The sequence below is a fragment of the Pyxicephalus adspersus genome, chromosome 1, assembly GCF_032062135.1.
Source record: "Pyxicephalus adspersus chromosome 1, UCB_Pads_2.0, whole genome shotgun sequence".
Taxonomy (NCBI): domain Eukaryota; kingdom Metazoa; phylum Chordata; class Amphibia; order Anura; family Pyxicephalidae; genus Pyxicephalus; species Pyxicephalus adspersus.
Window position 1 is genome coordinate 95,162,101 of NC_092858.1, and position 18,156 is coordinate 95,180,256.

Genomic DNA, 18,156 nt, shown 5'->3' on the forward strand with positions numbered 1-18,156 from the left:
ATGCTCATGGCCCTCAAACCACAGAGTCACAAAGTCATATTCATGGATTTGAGGCATATGTTTTCAGGTGAGGAATGCAATTTATTTTGTTTTTTATTGAAACAATAAAAGAAAAATACACATAAACCATTATATTGGTTCCTTGAGGTTGGAATAACAGGTTGTGTTGCAGGAAGAGCTCATTTTTTATTACACTTACATACATAGCTAGATTGTTTCTAGATTCTCTGCACTCAACATTTCTTTGAACTAAGTCATGCAAAACTATTACCTAACAGTGCATATGTTTCGGAGTAGATGAAGAAATATAGATTATTTTGAGTTAGCTACTGATATGCTAATATGTTGTAAGCCTGCCTATACATTGAAGAGTTGAAGAAATCACACATGTAGTCTCTTCGTAGTAAATAAAAATTAAAAGTAGTAATCTCCTAGTAGTAAATAAAAAGTAAAAAAAGTACATTTTCAGTCCCTGTAGTAAGGTGTGGGAAAGACTTATGTGCCCTATGCACAATTTAAGTAATAGGCACAAGAAAAAAAAACGCTTCATGTCAGAATCGATGTCTTCATTTTTATCAGCGCTCTTAGTACAAAGCTTGATCTCTAAAAGATTTCTTTAGCGGTTTCTTCATTGCCAGTCTGACAAGCCAATCAAGTGAAAAAAGTACATGTTTTCATTCCTGTCTTATTCTGTTATCTTGGACAAAACTCATCCGCATTCAGAGTTCAGCATTCATCGAATAGTGTGAAGCCCTGCCAATATAAGGATATAGTCTTGATTGTGAGTGCAACTTTTGCTGCCTTACAAACTGTAAACCTCCTGCCTCCTTCCAGTGCATGGAGCATTTTATAGACTTGTATCAAACTCAAGACAATTATACGTTATAATGAAGAACAAAAACAATAAAAGGGTTCTTGGAAAAAAAAATAAAGGCATATTCATCCAGGATTGGCAGCACCAAAAATGTATTAAGTAAAATATACACGATCAAAGCCTTAAAATATGTTGGGTATATATATATGTATTGTGGGATCGTCCGTAGCAATGGGGGTCAGAAGATAGCAGTGAACAGTCGGGAAGTTTGAAAATGCAGTTTGAAGCAGGCTCCGGCCTGACTGTTTATTAGCACACACAAATCAAATAAAACTAATGGCTGAGCAACTAAATACACTCACTGTGGTAGTTCCTCTCTGACTAACACCAAAGTAAAGCAGTTGTCAGGTAACAATACAGGGCAGTATTTAGGAAAAACAAAAACATGTTCCACTCACTCACTGTTTGCTTGTACAAGCCAGGAACCAACTGGGCTCTCTCCATCTTCTGGCTAGCTTGCTTCCGGATAGTACACCTATGCACCTTAGACACAGGTGAAAACCCGGACATGAATCCATTGGAAAAAAACCCTATCCTTCCTTTTTTCTTTGGTCCGGCTCCAGGACCCTTCAACTGGCTTTCACAAACCCCTTAATACAAAATGCCCTAAGCTGGGTGCTACATATACCCCATCCAAGGCTTTCTCTGACAGGCACTGCAAGACCCTGTCACAGTATTTATATCACAGTTACTGCTTGACCAAGCGTCATAGAGAAAAATAGCAGCCTATCTCTGTTAATTTTGACTGTTAGAAGGTTCAATGGCATAACAATGCAAATATTCCTCAATCAAATTACATACAGGGTCCAAATGATTTGGCATTAAGAACAAAAAACACAAGGTTAGTAAAGTCCCTCTAAGTAAAAATTTTGATCAATATTGTCGTCATATATTCTAGCATGTTTTGCAGATTTTGATTTCTGCTTCCTCAAGGTTAAATATTCACTAATATCATCAAAAGTAGTGCCACTGCAACTTTAAGTTGAAATGTCATGCAGGAGTCTACAAATATCAGCATTTTTGTAAATTATTATAATTTGCATCCAAATCTCTTTCTATATATAAAAATGTATTTGCTATATATACCGGAAGTTTACCTTGCACTCTTTTTTTACCAAGTAAAAGAATACAAAAAAAGGTATGAGAGTGGGAAATGTAAATTGACGTTAATAAATTTGGGCCATAATATGTAGACATAGATGTGTGACCATAGAAAAAGAAACTATACTGTTAATAGCCACCACATTTCCTGCAAAATTCACATTTGCTTTTTTTTATTTCTTCACAGTAAAATCACATCAGCATCTTCCTCACCTTATATTGCCTTAGTATAAAGTACTTGGTATGACAGTCAAAATCCTAGCAATTCTGTTTTATTTAATCCATAGCCCTTAGACACCCTGAGTTAAATGAAGACAAAAGTCAATTAAAGTTTCAGAGACTTATTCCCGTGACTGTTGTCCTGGACAGCACGAGAAACAAGTTGCTCTTTGCACATCTAACTTGACAATTTCCTTTCTACAAAAACTATATTTTCAGCCCACACTCACAGCGGCCAATTTTTATAGAACTCCTTTTATTTCCTTTAACCAAACACATTTGTAAACAGGTGAAGGTCAGTATTGAGCACCTGCCGGCTGCGAAGAATCAATATGTCATTAAACAGTGACAAAAAGGTCTGCTGCACTAATCAGCCCTCCTTCATAGCTCAGGAATTCGGTTAAAATGATGTTCCTCTCAGCCTTTGGAAGCTGTCGGTGCTAACCACCGAGAAAATGTCTTGCCCGCTGAGATTATAGCCCACACAGGAAAGTTATGATGACTTGCTAAAAGCTGATCTTGTGTCTTTGATACACTTGTATCTTACAGTATTTGTTTTAACCTACATACACCCTGTAGCTAAGTTCCTGTATAAAAGTGAACCTATCTCACAACTAGTTGACCTTTGCAAAAAGGTAGGAACCCTTGCAGTTAAAATGAAGTGAGCAGGAGAACTTACAAGACCTTGTCGTTGGTTAAGGTTCAAAAGGTTAAACAGTTTGTTCAGGAACAGAGGAGGAAGAATTGAGGCTTATTTATACAGATTTTGAATGTTTGTTTTGCATTGTAGAGCATTAGATTTGAGGACTGTTCAACTTAAAGTTGAGGTAGTAACATGTTTACCTAAAACATTCCAAGCATCCTTTAATATGGGCTAATAAATCTTTTGTTTCACTTATTTTGTGGATCTATATTTGTAGGGATAGACAGGTTGATTTCTTCCTGTAAAGCAGTATAAAGGCTTCCAATTTGCCATACAATACAATTAATTGCTTTAGGGTTTTCACAAATTTTAAAGCTCAAGTCCAGCTAAACCCTTTTGTTGTGGAAAGAATGAAAGGGTTCACAAGTCTGCCAAAGGTTTATGTTTGTCTATGTCTCCATTTGAATTGTCCTGCAGAAGAAAAAGTGTGAATAATTCCCAAAGCGGGGACAAAGTTAGGAATAATTTTAGGTTTTATAGTAGAGTGGGGGACAGGGAGAAAAATTTTCCATCTCCTCTAGTCCAGATAAAGATATCAATTCAACAATGATGTAGATTAGAAGGTAACTTCAATTAATGTTTAAACCTTAGTTCCAAACTTTCAGCAACCTGGTGTGTTTCAGGCAGAAAATCTCTTTGATTATTTTAGTGCTGGGAGATGCTACAAATTCTCCCAAACAGTGGCAGATATAGGAAGGTAAAAAGTGTGCTGCTGCATTAGGGCCCTGGACTCTCATTAGACAACTGGGTCCCCCACAGGGGCCCACTGTCGGCTGCATCTGCCACTCCTCCCAAAGATAGGTCAACTAGCTCTGGAAGGAATGTGCCACAGAGAGCCAGGGAGCTAACTTTGGAAATTTTTACTGGGTTTTGATAACATTGATCCCATGTGAGGGAAACCTCCTAAAGGTTTATTTTGTGTTCATGTAATGTAGTGAATAAAAGTGGGCAGAGCACCCTAAAGTCTCATTTGGATTTAGGACTATGTCTTTGCCAAGCAGAGTGTTTGATGGTAATTCCTCACAATATAACTATATATATATATATATATATATATATATAAATATATAATATAAAAGTATACATGATTTTAGCAAACCTAATCCTTAAAGAATATTTCATAAACAAACTACATGCAATCCAGGCTTCCACTGCAAGGTCGGACCCGTTTCTACGTCCTTGTTACTGCATGTTCCTTTAGATACTGCTGTGCCTTTGCACATAATTTTTACACGTCATTCATTCGTGACAACGATATACACAAGATGCATTTCTTTAATAATATAATATGTGTGATATACTGCAGTATTAGGGTAGAAAATTTAATGTACATCTGACAACTCATATCGTTCTATGAAAAATTAGTTTTCCGACCGCCAAGTTTTCTGAAAGATTCCAGTAATAGAAATATCATTAGGAACTGATGAACTACATGTAATCCTAGATTGATGCCAACTCAACCACCAAGCTAGCTAAAAAGATGACAAGTGTGCCAGGGGAAGGAATGACAGTTGATTTAAACCTTCATTAAACAAAGCCTCCACTACTCATGCTGTCAGAAGGCTTCAAGGTGTTCCATTCTTCCTTATACACTTGTAGAGAGCATGGCATTTAATTCTGATGTCATAGAAGACTTGTAAAAATACGAATCCCACAAGTGCAATTATGAGAAAATAGTAAGTATCTGTACAATGTACAGTATAATTTATGATATTTTTCCTGTTTTTCTAGACTAACATTTGTAATCACCAAATGTATCATTCACTATCCAGAGCAAATATATTCTTTACAAATAAAGAATAATTTCTCTTCCAGTGTTCAGCTAATAAAATGTTGTTTTAACACAATGAATACTTATGATTCGTTTCCCTAAAAATGGTCTAAGCCAATGAGGATAATACTAAACAGTGCTGCCAGTCTAACAGGGATGACCTCATCAGTGTGATGCTGCACCATCATTGCCTAGTCCGAGTCTATGGTGGGTGGTCTGGGAGTATCCATGCATTCACAGCGGGACCATTGCTTTTTTTTTCTTTCCATTGTCCTAAGAGTGACAATGCATGGCTGGCTCAGTGGCTAGAACTCTTGCCTTTGCAGATGTCCCCATCCTCAAAGATTACCCCAGCCAACCTCCCAAAAACACCAAGAACAAAAGACATACAAATGTTTGGAACAAAATTGGATGAAATAGCAATTTTTTTTATCAAAAAATATAATATTCAACTTTATTAACATAGATAAAACATATAAGCAGAATTCCAACAACATAATATCTTACCAGTACCTAGCTGTCACACGGATTGATACTTTTGTCTCCCCAGACGCACCCCCACCTGCCTTGGGTGCCAATATCAACCATCCCCAGGCTCCTTGTCATCTTTAACCAGCTGGTATTCATCAATACTGCAATCCCCATGGACACCATAAAAAAAGAGTCCTTTACCACATTCCATCATCCACAAGACCACTGCCTTCCCCGGCCCCCAATTGCCAAAATTCCTTCTCATGACACCCCAAGCTACACCAATAATAAACAAGGACAGATGGGCGGTAAGCTCACTCCACTACCAGATCACCATCTGCTGTCCTCAACTACCTGTCCAGCCCTTTTGACCAGCCACCAAAATATCTGCCTACTTCTATCACACCACTGTCCTCTTACCTTCCACTAAACTTTTAACTCCTTATCGACTGGTTTCCCTTCACTCAGTCTTGTAGTCCCTCTGCCTATCCCACTTCCTTCTTTTTCTTCGGGTCTGCCTTTACTGTGCTAATCAATACTGTTCTTGCTGAAGACATTAATATGAGGAAACAAAGTCCATGACAAGGGTAAAGTCCAAGAACCCCTCGCTGCTTGACCACTCAATTAACCACCCCACATTCCCATCTCTAAAAATGACACAGACACCATGTGTTGGAAATTGCTGGCCACAGCAGCCCCTTTATTAAACAATGTTTTTATTTTTACAATAACTATAACTTTTATAACCACAACAAGTTCTTTTTTATGGGTCCATAAAATCCACCACTCCTCCATCCTCCAGCTGTTCTTTTAGATCCACTGCCAGGCCCCCAGTCGCAACTACGCCGACCCGGGGACAATTAGCAGATCTCCCCCAAGCATTTTACCTCCACAACAACCAAGTGTCGTGCAAGGCCCACATTACTGTACCGAACACAAAACACTTTTTTCCCCCATCTCCCTCTTCTTTTTAAATACCCTTCATCTAATTTTTTTATGGACCCAAAACCACACATGCCTCCATTAGCTGCTAGTGACAATCCTATACAAATAGGGAGGGAGGGTGGGCTTGCTCTCTCCACTTATCGTTTAAAATTGCTGCCCCCAACCCCCCGATCTTCCTTATAACCCTTCAACCATCCCACCACTCCCCCTTAACTACCAATCATCACCTTTAATTTTCCCGCACTTTTCATTTTTTTTTTTTTTTTTTTTTTTTTATTTTATTTTTATTTTTTTTTTAACTTTTCACCCCGCTGCTCATCATTCCATCCTCCCCCTGTCATGAGGCCTTGCACTGCAAAATTTTTTTTTTTTTTTTTTTGCTTCAGGCCTGCTTTCTTTGTGAATGCTATCTGGTGGTCTAAAAGTAACGATAAGTCTTGATAAATTGGACTGTCACCATCTATTAATACTAAAAGGGATATCTTTCTAAAGTGTCAATCCTTTAGCCAATCAACACTTTTTTAAATGATACACCTCCTGGCAGCACTTGTTTTCTTTGCAAAGGCTTTATGGCATTGGACAGGACCACACACTCACAAAGTCAGAAGCATGAAGAAAAGTACATGTGCAAGCTACATTGGGAGGCTTTGGGGAAAAAAAGTGGTTCCATATACTTTAAGAGCAACTTTACTAAAAGCTGCAAAAGTTTCACTAAAAGTTCATGGCAAGCTCCAAGAAAAAAAAGTAATAGTATAAGAGGGTATCGTATCATTGCATAAACCGCCAGGATACAGTTATTTTACACATCGCTTTTCTTTCTACATTTACATTTAATTGGTTCGCAAGTTTGTATATTTGTTTTAGTTTCAAGTAAAATGTTAACAACTAAATTTATTTTCAGAACAGAAGGTACAAAAGTATATTTTGAATATTCAGCAAGCATGGCAAACTAGGACTGCAATGTATGCTCTGGACATCTGAGTACCATTTGGTAGATTGGTTCAAGCATTGCGCTCAGGATGTGCATGTACCTGCTCAATGCAAGTGAACCATATTCATGTTCTTGTTCATTTCCTTTAGAATGTCAAGCCCTTTGTTACATTTGATGTTCATTTAATTGCCAGGGACATGAAGGCATTATGTCTGGTAATCCAGATGTTTATAACAGGCATACTAAGCTCTATAAACATGTTCAATTGTAGTTGCTGCAAACAATCAACAGCCATCATTTGCGGTAACAAACTCGTGTGCAGACAAGGGAAGGATAACGGGGAGGCACCACACTGTGTCCTTCTCAATAGAAAACTAAAGTGGAAATCGCTTGCTAGTGGCTATCATTTAAAAATCCTGCACAATGGAGTGCTGTTTACCATTGAAGAACAGTTACATCAATGCTAGATTCTCACACAGTTCGTTCACAATAATCGTCTGTAGTGAAGAAAAAAATATGCAATGCTATAGGCAGCTATCTTTTTAAGGTATGACATTTTTTGCTATGTTCCGACATTGTAGATTAGTGTAGCTGAGACCTAGAATTGACAGAAGCAGAGAGCTGCATAAACCCGGCTGATTGATTTCATCCTAAAATTATGTGATACTAAGTGAATGTGGAAGACAAAATTTCTTATGTTAATGCAGAATAGGAGATGTGAAATTCAACAGCTCACTTTACTGCATTTTACTGAATAGTTTAAAAGCTTTTTTTCTGATTTCAAATCATGTTCACACTATCCACAACTGCACCCATATAAACTATAAAAGTAGATGTTGTAGTAAAAGGTGAAATAGTTCTGAACAATGCACACTGAGGTCCTGTATTACCAGTAATTGATTATTGGTAATTAATAACACAATGGACAATTTATAAAACAGGGCATTAGACAATCCCTCCAACATTCCCTCATGGGGAATCTTCCAGGTTCATATATTTCAATACCAGTAATTGATTTCCACCAGGAAATGTTTGGGGGTGTCAGATTCCCTGTTTTATAAATAGAGCACAATGAGTGCATACCTCTAAACTTTTTGAGATTAAAAGGGGGACATTTTCTTTGCTAAGTAAGCACACCCCTTCTTCACGCCACTATTAAAATAATAAGATAAATGCACAGAGCATATCTGTCTCTTGGTATAACAGCCAAGCTCTCTATAGGGAGCACTGATAGTGGCTTCTTATACATGTAGTGCAGCGGACCAGATGTGATGCTGCTCTCCCACACATATAGGGGTCCTCCAATGTTTTTGTGTTGCAATAGGCTGCTCTACAAGCACTACAGAGACCAGAATGTAAACCAGAAATTTCCCACCATTGACTTCAGTAAGTTTCAAAATAGGCTACTGAAATATTGGAAATTTGGAGTTAATTCAGGCAAACTGTTGGTGAAATAAAGAGAGGAAAATGTGACCTAATATGGGTTTCAATCTTTCCCAGTTATATACAAAACTAAACAAATATGTGGATGACATAAAGATTTGAATCCCTCTGCTCTTTGTTAAAACTGCTTTGTACTTTCAAATAAAAAAAATTAAAAAGTTGATTTTGTAGCTGTATAATAAAAAACATATTTTGAGTAATGTAATTCTAAGATCTTTATGAAACGGACACATTGCAGAAACGGCATACAATACTAAATATGATAATACAAATAAATACAGTGCTAATTTGTTGCTGCATACCCCTGCTGTAACTATGTTATTGAATATAAATAAAATGAGTGCCTATGTAGTTAGGTAAATCAAAGTGCAGCAGCCCAAAACTGACTTTTAGGGACCAAATCTAGGAAAACTACTTGGTTCAAATGGGTTATTGTAGAATAAATGGTTGTATGAAAAATTCATGTATGGTTAGCATTAAATGGACCATTTTTTATACCTAATCTACTCGTTCAACTTTAAAATAAACACATGAAAAGACGGTGTGCTTAGCCTGCAAGAGCTTCTACTACATTTTATCAATGGTTTTAGTATAGCCAGTTTTTAGACCTTGCATTAAGACAATTCACACAATACCAAAATGCTCACGTATATGTACTAGAGCAGATTTTTTTGCCCTTTTTGATCAGCAGGAGGGAACTAAAAGCTACACAACAAATGTTATTTGGATTTTACACTGACATAAAAAAATATTCAAGACAACTCACAGGAGGAGCAACGCTGAACAAACAGCAAGAGAAATATTTTCAATCAGCCCCCTACACAGCCAGTTATTACCTTAAGTTTGCACTTTACTGCAGCTGGAGCATCAAATATTCATAGACTTCTTACTTGACTTTAACGAATGCATTTACTAAAATTCCACATTCATACCTTGCTCTCCAAATAGAGTTGGGGAAAGACAAGCATTAGTATGCCAAACCTTTTTTCACAAGTGTTTAATAATTTAGATTTGCTATGTTATTAAGCAGTCACAGGTGGAAAGATGATACTTTGTGTGTGGAGAAAGGATGGGTGTGCTGAATTCAATTATTTTTTTTTCGCCCGCTTGTAATTTATTTTCAACCCTGTAATATTTGCACGCTAGTCTGGAATTGCTTGAGAGCTGCCATATTGAAAAGATAATGAAAGATGTCCCTGGAGTCCTGCAGGACAGCTCTGTCAAGGACAGTTTCTATTTCTCCTGAATAGTAATCCTTTAAAATGTCACTAAATTGCTTTTCTAATATGTGTGATTTTTTTTTTAAATGGCTATATTTTAAATATTATAGGATTTTGAATTAGGAAAATGAAAATGACTGCACTGGGGCAGTATTCTAATGTATCTTTAATATGGGCAAAGATATCAGTATAAAATGCATAAAGGGTCATAAAAAAGGATAATAGATAGGAGCACTATAAAGTTATCCACAGACATGGGTTCTCATGTCTTTCAAAAGCCATGATCCCACTAATTGGGCATTGTCCAGGTGAGGAGACTTGTCCTAACTGCTATCTCGAGATATGTTTCTCCAACAGAATTGTCCTAAGCTGACCATTTCATTATATGTCATACTTATCCAATATGTGTACTTGAATGTTGACATTTAGCCAACCAGAATGATTGTGTTCGTAGACCTGTCTTGGTGGTGGTGCCTTAAGGTGGTCAATTCTTTTATACATGTAAGATCTTCCACTGAAATCTAGGGTAGGGAGCTTTAGAATACAGGTAGTCCCCGGGTTACATATGAGATAGGGACTGCAGGTTTGTTCTTAGATTTAATTTGTAAGTAAGTTGGAACATAATAATAATAATATTGTGCCTGCAAAAGTATCTTTCTTTTGGAAGACTAAAGATGCTTTTTTCATGATTTAGCAACCACACAAGTAATCATTCATTTCTTTTTTGTCTCAAAGGAAGTGCTCAAAAATAGTTTTCCCAAAACAGCATATGGTGATAAATACATTGTGTGCACATTCTTGGTCATATTGTGTGTGCCTGGCCATTTCTAACCATCTTGTGAATGCAGCATATGGTGCTCGGTTTATATGTGAGAAGAATGAAGCCTGTGGTGTTGCTCACTGAAATATGTTGCACTTACTCTCTTCTGGACAAAAAAAGGAAATTGGAAGCTGTGAATGTTGCTATTTTATTTCTCCAGCCCAAATTTAGGTTCTGATTTGTTGGCTATTGCTGTCAGACTGCAAATGTTTTATTTTGTGTTATTAACATTGTTATTTTCAATTTCTGTCTTTGGGAGCTTTTAGAGCAACAGCTTAATTCTGTTTTTTTTATATTGGCCATATATGACATTGTCTAACGATGGTATTCAAGTATTACTAACAATTCCAGAGAGAACAGCCCCTAGCACACTGAACAATCTCCTCTAACTTATCTATATGGCTCCCCTTTTTTTAAAACTAAATATTTATTCACATGTAAACTATTTTTCAAAGAAACTCACTTTGACTGTTTTGGGCAATGTAACAGTGACTTCTAAAAGCCTTCCTCCGTGCTCCCAGTCTGCCTTCCAGCTCTATCAGACTTCATGTTTCATTGCTATAATTCAATTGGGCTATGGGTATGGGCAAGCATTTAAACTTCCTGTACATGACCATTCTCAGACCAAAGCTGCCAGTTGCCAAACCTAAAGCTATTTCTATTTTCAGACCGGTGGTTAACTGCAGCCATTTGCCTCTGATTCAACCACTTTGTGAATGTGATTGTGATGTGGTTGAAGAGGATTGTGGTTATTGTTATTGAATGTTGCTTTTGGCCGACCTTGAGTGGCCAGTCGCTTTTATTGATGACCACTACTCACTCCTCCTATCAGCATATTCCATGTCTGCACATGTGCATGTAAAAGAGCATGATGGGCTTGTAGTACCACCACTTCCTTTCAGTTGATGTGGGATATCAAACACGACATAGACTAGTACTTGTAGATAAAATGCAATTAAATTTTTTTGGAGAAATACACAACTGCAAATGTAGTTTTGTGCCCACAGTTTAAATGTAAGAAAGCACCATGTTCAGTTTGTTCTAAGATAGGGTTAATGGTATAGAATCAGTAGTGTAGTTAATAGTGTACTTAAAATTGTTATTGTTTTGATACATATTTTTATATTGTTTCCATTTTTTATGTCACACTACTGTATTTGCTGCAGGGGCTAATTTACATATGAAATTGATTCCCATTTTTTAAATTAGAAAAGAACATTACTATATACAAAGACTTATTTGTGTTCTTTCGGTGTTCTACAGGCATTAAGGACCCCCTTTTTGTCCGTGATACCTTAACAGTGATCTGATGAGCAGGTGTAGTGACAAAAGTTACCATAAAATTGGCAAAAGCAGCAGGACAGTGACGGATCAGTGTAAATCCTTCATTCAAAGCCCTTGGCTTTATTGTGTGGTATAAACCAATCTTTTCTTCTATGTGGCAGTACAAAACATTATGTCAGCCTGTCCACAATTCATTCAATTTTCCAAAGGCACAGGTCAAATGTGTATAAAATTGTCCTTTGAGCGCAAAAAAAGAATACAACTTCTATCAATGGCTGGTCATTGTGGGTTTTCTCAAAGCTTCTTTTAAACCAATTTACATTAATGCAAGTGAACAAATCAAAGCACAAAGGATGGTTCTGATTTCATTTCAGATTCCATTACAAACAGTGGGCAGAGCTGAGAGAGGATCTGTGTTCTCACATCACAAAATCCATCATCTAACAAAACAATTATAGGTTGTACTTATGAAATGGCAATTCCGCTGCTTCTCATTATGCTTAACCCAATAAAGCTTCTTGCTCTGCTACATATGATCCTGCAAACTAAGAAAGTGTTTTATAAAATGTAAAGGGGGTTCTAATATGCACATTTTACCCTTGTGTACCCTATGTGTACCTTGTGTTTTAACTATTTACAGCTCTTTTGTTTTAAATAAATCAGACACTCTATTATATGTAAATTCTCTATGGTATCAAAGATGTTTTAAACAATTTCCATGAATAAAGCAAAGTCAAAAAGAGTGGGGAGATAGAAGTAGTTAGTCCCATTCAATTTAAAGCTGCGTACACACGTCAGATTTTTCTCGCCCGTTAATCCGCATCGGCCAGATATCGGGCAAGAATCTGGCGTGTGTACAGTCGGTGTTGTTCATCGTCCGTGGATCTGTCCTGGCAGATCCACGAACGATGAACGACGAGCGATCCTAAAGCAAGGGAAGGGGGAGAGTGCGCAGCAGGGTGCCGCTCCATCGTTCTTCCCCTCCCCTCTCCATAGAGCAGAACGGTTCTGTATGTACAGCACCGTTCATGCATCGTGTAGTCCTTTGTCATTGGAAAGGATCGTGAAAGATCCTTTCCAACGACAAGAATTGCAGGAGTGTACGCAGCTTTACTTGTTTTGTAAGATATTTTACCACCCACCAAATGGCTTCCTAGGTTCAAATAGGTGTCAACAACATACTCCAGTATTTATAGCCACATGGTAGCTTAGTAAACCTAATTCAATCACCATTGTGTCATGAAGGATGTCAGGGAAAGTGTGGATTGTCCAAGGACATGACGGGAGGTGTGAATGTATATGAAACCATCCTGTTCTATTTCATTATTCTAGTCACTAAAGTGCCATGAAACCAGGGACAGTGTTAATTGCCACTTGGCTGAAGATTCTACCCTCAAACTAGAACAGAATGTTCTCTTTTAAACAAGTATCTCTGACACGTGTTATGTTCTACATAATATAAGTAAGTATTTTCAGATCTACTCCTGCAGAATGTAAAACATAGGGAGATTCCTAGATTGCCATGCAATTCAAATCAGTAGTGGGTTGTATTGATGTTGCTGGAAAGCTGCTCTTAATATGACTCTTACTAGTTAAGGTGGTGTGGGATACATTTCTAAGCCATTGGAACACAACAGGAACAGGAAATTATATCATAATCATGTAAATCTGCTTAGAAAAATAATACATTATAAAATTATTAAACATTATACATTTCCCTAGCCCCTACTACTTTTCACAGTATAACATATGAAAATGGTTGTTGCAGCTATGTCTGTATAAATAGCATGTTAACAGATTTACCACAGTAATGCCTTGAATCATTAAATTGAAAACTAAAACTTTATGCAAGTAGGGTCTGTTTCCTACAGAATATGCACGGAAAAGCTTTCTGTGTTTTTAATGTTTCATGCAGTGTATGTCTGCATTATGTGTGAAGGAAACTTATAATAACAAGGCTCTGCGTGTCCTTTGCATTTGTGTAGTTTGTTGCCCAACTGTAATCAGTTTGGTTTTGTGTATATACTTCACTTGTTCACTTGTGTAAGTGAATCAATATACATCTCATGTGTATAACTATAACTGGAGATCAAAATGTTTTCAGGCATATAATTCCTTCTTTGAGAGCATGTTACCGTAGTGCAACATCAATGTTCTTACTGAAATACTACTTAGCGAAAATTTTAATTTTCTTATTTTATACTTTAATAAATGGGACCAGTGATGCACTGAAAAGTGTTTAATCAAGAACAACCAATCATTCCTTACCTTCATTAGATTAGAACTGTCAGAGTATGAATAATGATTGCTGATTTGATGCTTTAGGCTAGTCTGCTGCTTTTTTTTCTGACGGTTAGACTGCTTTTTTTACCATGTGCTTTCTGTAGTAGTAGGATGCCTTAGGTGGCACTAAAGCTCTAGTTTTAAAAAAGACTGGTGACCTACAGAGGGCATAGTAGTTAGCTAGAAAATTGAGGTTAAAAATGAATTTCCTACATCACTGCTCTTCCTTGACAAATAATTCCCAGCACTGAACAATTGTAGTTTAGTGGCTGATGCCTGTCATTGAGTTTAGCATATATTTTGTTAAAATCAATGTATTATTACAGGTGGCACTTCCATGTATGACAGAGAAAGGTCATTTGGTGGCCACCAACAAAAAAGAATCTGCCCAGTGTGTTCCATGACCTGTTATAATGCCCCAAAATGAAATATAACAGTACTAATTGTAAATAGTATGTTGCCAATATTCTTTTACGCTTATGTTGATTGAAATAATTAAAAATAATTTAAAATTCAAGTGCACTTGAGCTGCAGTTGACTCCTTGATCTGCTTTTGACCTGCTTAAGCAGCTTTTTATTCCTATAGACTTGTATGCAAATGCAAAACCCATTTAACATGAACAGAAGCCTATTAAAAGGGCGTTTTATGTTCTGTAATTACAAAAATCAATGGTGCAGTACTGTGAAATGACAATAAAATCAATACTGAGGTGGACAGATTTATAGTATGTCTTTCAATTTCTGTTTATTTATAAGAAAGAAAATGTTTTTTGGACTACTATTGAGAACTTGCAACTGGGGGTTAAAAAAATAGAACTATATTAACATATATGTAAGACTTAAAGATCTGTTTAAAGAATATCCTTGAGTCGGTTGGCCTTTACCCACAGCTCTAATTTAGAACCCTATAATTATCTGGAACTTTTGTATATGTACACTGTATACATTACTGTTTAAGAATGAGTTTGTTTCATGGATCTCTTACATGTTGAAGTGTTCATCTTTCATTTATTTTCTTTGTAGTAGATGAAAGCAGATGTACCCTTTGTGTAAATACCCTTCTGACAAATAGACTATAGAAATTCTGCTTAGCTGACAAGTATGTTCCCGGTGGATATATGATTTCAATATATATGACTATTACTGCAATGATGTAGACGTTTGCAGACGCTCAAGAATACAGGGAATACTTTACAGCGGTACAATGAAGATTGCTTTTAACCTGAGAAATATAGATAGTGGCTAAGCACTTGTTGCATGATTCTCTAATTCATGATTTGTTTGTACTCTTTCTGCTGTAAGCATAACCATTATTCTTGATACCACCAAACAAATGTGCTTTTGGTGCTTAGAATAAACACTTTATCCAAGCCTTTTTGGTCTTCTGTGATAGCTGTGTAAATTGGCAAACTTGTTGGATTAAAGTGGGGTAGACAGTTGCAATAAAACATGTCTATATTTACAACAAATGCTACCTCTAATCAAGCTGTTGGTAATGAAACTATACTTTTTGGTAGCCAGTTTATCACATTAGGGTTGAGGTGGATGTGAATAGGACACCAGAAAGTTATATTGATTTTTGGAATGTTCCTCATTTCATTTGGATTTCAGGCTCTGTAGGTTTGAAAAAATCATTTGGTATGATGCAATGATGTCATTAGGCATAACAGAATTAAATTATTTAAAGTAAAACTGTAACCTCCCATTAAAAAATAGTTCCAGGGAGCAGGCAGCAGGGACGTCTCAACGTGTATTTAGTTTATCAAGCGTTTCCGCAGAACAGCACCAAAACATTAGTGGTCAAACAGTGTACTGCAGTCCCTATATTGAATATGAGATCTGAAATTTATGCCGGCAAACTGAAGTAAACGGATTATCAATGGGCGGATTTTTGATTGTCAATCTGTAATATTAATACAAAAGGCAATTACAGGATTGATTTGCAGGCAGATAGTTAGGAGGAGCTTCGGAGAGGGGTCAGTGGTGAAGGGAGAAGCAATGTTCAGTTCCAGATCTTCAATGAACAGGTGAACTTCCCTCCCATTAGCGATACTCTAATAGGGTTAGACAATGGGCATGACAGACCTAGTCTATGGTGAGTGGTTGGGGGCTTTAAAGGCAGGCAATGTGGTGTTTAAATAAAATGGCTGGGGAACCATTTACCTGGTGTCCCTTGTTCAGGAGCACAATATGTAGTCAATTATCCTTAACATGTGGTGCAGTAACAGATAATTTCCCTAAAGTGGTTTGTAGCTCCAGGGGGCCTAACATAGGAAAGCTACATTGCTGATGGTGCCGTCCAAGAGCTGCAGGTATATCAGAGTGATCTCTTGGTGTCATTTTAGTTGGCCATGGTTTATGTAATTTGAGATGACATTTATCTATATTAAAAGTCTGTGAATGCCCTTAACTCCATTAAGGTAGAACTGTTTTATTTAGTTAATAAAGTTTTGGGAAGGAGGTGAAATGGAAAGTAAGCCTATTGGATGTTAAAACAGGGCTATCTTTAAACTACCCAAGTAACGAAGATGAAGTTTGATGGAGCATGTGAAACATGATTTGGACGTGGTCAGCTGGTGAAATCTTCACTTTGCAGACATTGGGTTGAAAAATGGGTACATTTTTGCAGGATTTTATTTTTAGGTACATAAGGAAAGGTTCTATGAATCAATATTTTCTGTATATCACAATCTAGTGAAAAAATGTTTTTTACTAGTTACTAATAATAATAATATTATGTCAACAGAATTTGGCAGTGTTTGGCATTGGTTTATATGTGTGATAATTTATTTCAACAGCTTGTCCTCCTGGTTTTTACAAGATGTCCAGCCGGCTACAGAGCTGTGTTCCATGTCCTGAACACAGCTACACCAATCAAGAAGCATCTACCTTGTGTACCTGTGAGAAGAACTTCTACAGATCACCCCTGGACCCCCCTTCTACTTTGTGCACACGTGAGTAGCTGTACTATAGAAAAACATATTCTTACGTATTCACCTGTTACTCACCCTAAATATTACATAGTCAGGTCAGGTTGAACAGGTCTGACATAGTTATTGGAGTATGTCAATGAATCATTCACCGAGAGCCTAACAACTCTGAAGGACTAAAGTATATGACTCATTAGCAGATTCTTCTAGAGTCTCTTAAAATTAATACTCTGAAATTCTCAGCTGTTGTTTGATTTTACTTATTGACTTAAGACAAAATCTAACTGTACATTCAAGCACTGGGATGTTAGTGAGTAAATGCCCTATGCTAAGTAACCCCTGAATAATACGTAAACATGTTTTAACACCTATACCTAAAAGGTTTAATAGGCACATGGTTGCATAAGTTCCTCTGCCCCCCCCCCAGCAAACACATTACTTTGTTCAAGGGTTTTGCAATTAGCGTTAAAAGCTGGTGGCTAGCAATAACCATAATTATTTAACTATCTATTCTCACCTATAGTTTACCATTCATTTATAAAAAAAAATTGTTGGACATTACTATGTTCAGTGGCTTTGTAAATAACTTTGAGCTTTATTACCATATGCCCTTGAAATTGAAATTTTTAAAGTCAAATCAAAATTTCTATCATGAATTCAAAGTTTTTGGTGAATCAAAAATCACCAATTCTGCCCATTCCTACCGTGAAGTTCGACCAATAGTACACATTAGAAGTCAAAACAAACAATGTGTAAAAACATTTGTTACTCCTCTGCTGATATTAGTTAAAAATGTGAATAGCCATCTCCTTCTGAAAATGCAAAGTGCCTCACTTTCATGCTGATCCAGTAGCTATACTATTTTTTGAATCAATGACATGAACCAAGTATGCATATTAGGTGTTCTGACTTTACTACCATTGATCTGGGTCAATGACTCAGAAAGTATTCGAACCAGAAGGTCAGTATGGCAACAAGGCAATTAGCATTTTCAGAAATCAAGGTATGCAGTGACTTGAATAATGTATTCTGCACTGCATATAATACATACATTAATATTACAGATAATGCACAGATTAAGTTATTTGTAAAACTCCAAAGATTTTTTCTGCTACAAGGTTGTGACATTTGTGTGCCTTAAAATGTGTTTATGATTTAACA

General features: G+C 36.8%; 1 protein-coding gene across 1 annotated transcript in view; it reads left to right on the forward strand.

Moving 5' to 3' along the window:
- The window catches only part of EPHA10 (EPH receptor A10), a 349,554-nt gene that overhangs the window by 147,722 nt on the left and 183,676 nt on the right, over nt 1–18,156 (forward strand). The window contains exon 4 of the mRNA XM_072419571.1: nt 16,864–17,019. Coding sequence (XP_072275672.1) covers nt 16,864–17,019 — 156 coding nt within the window. The remainder of the gene's footprint in view (nt 1–16,863; nt 17,020–18,156) is intronic.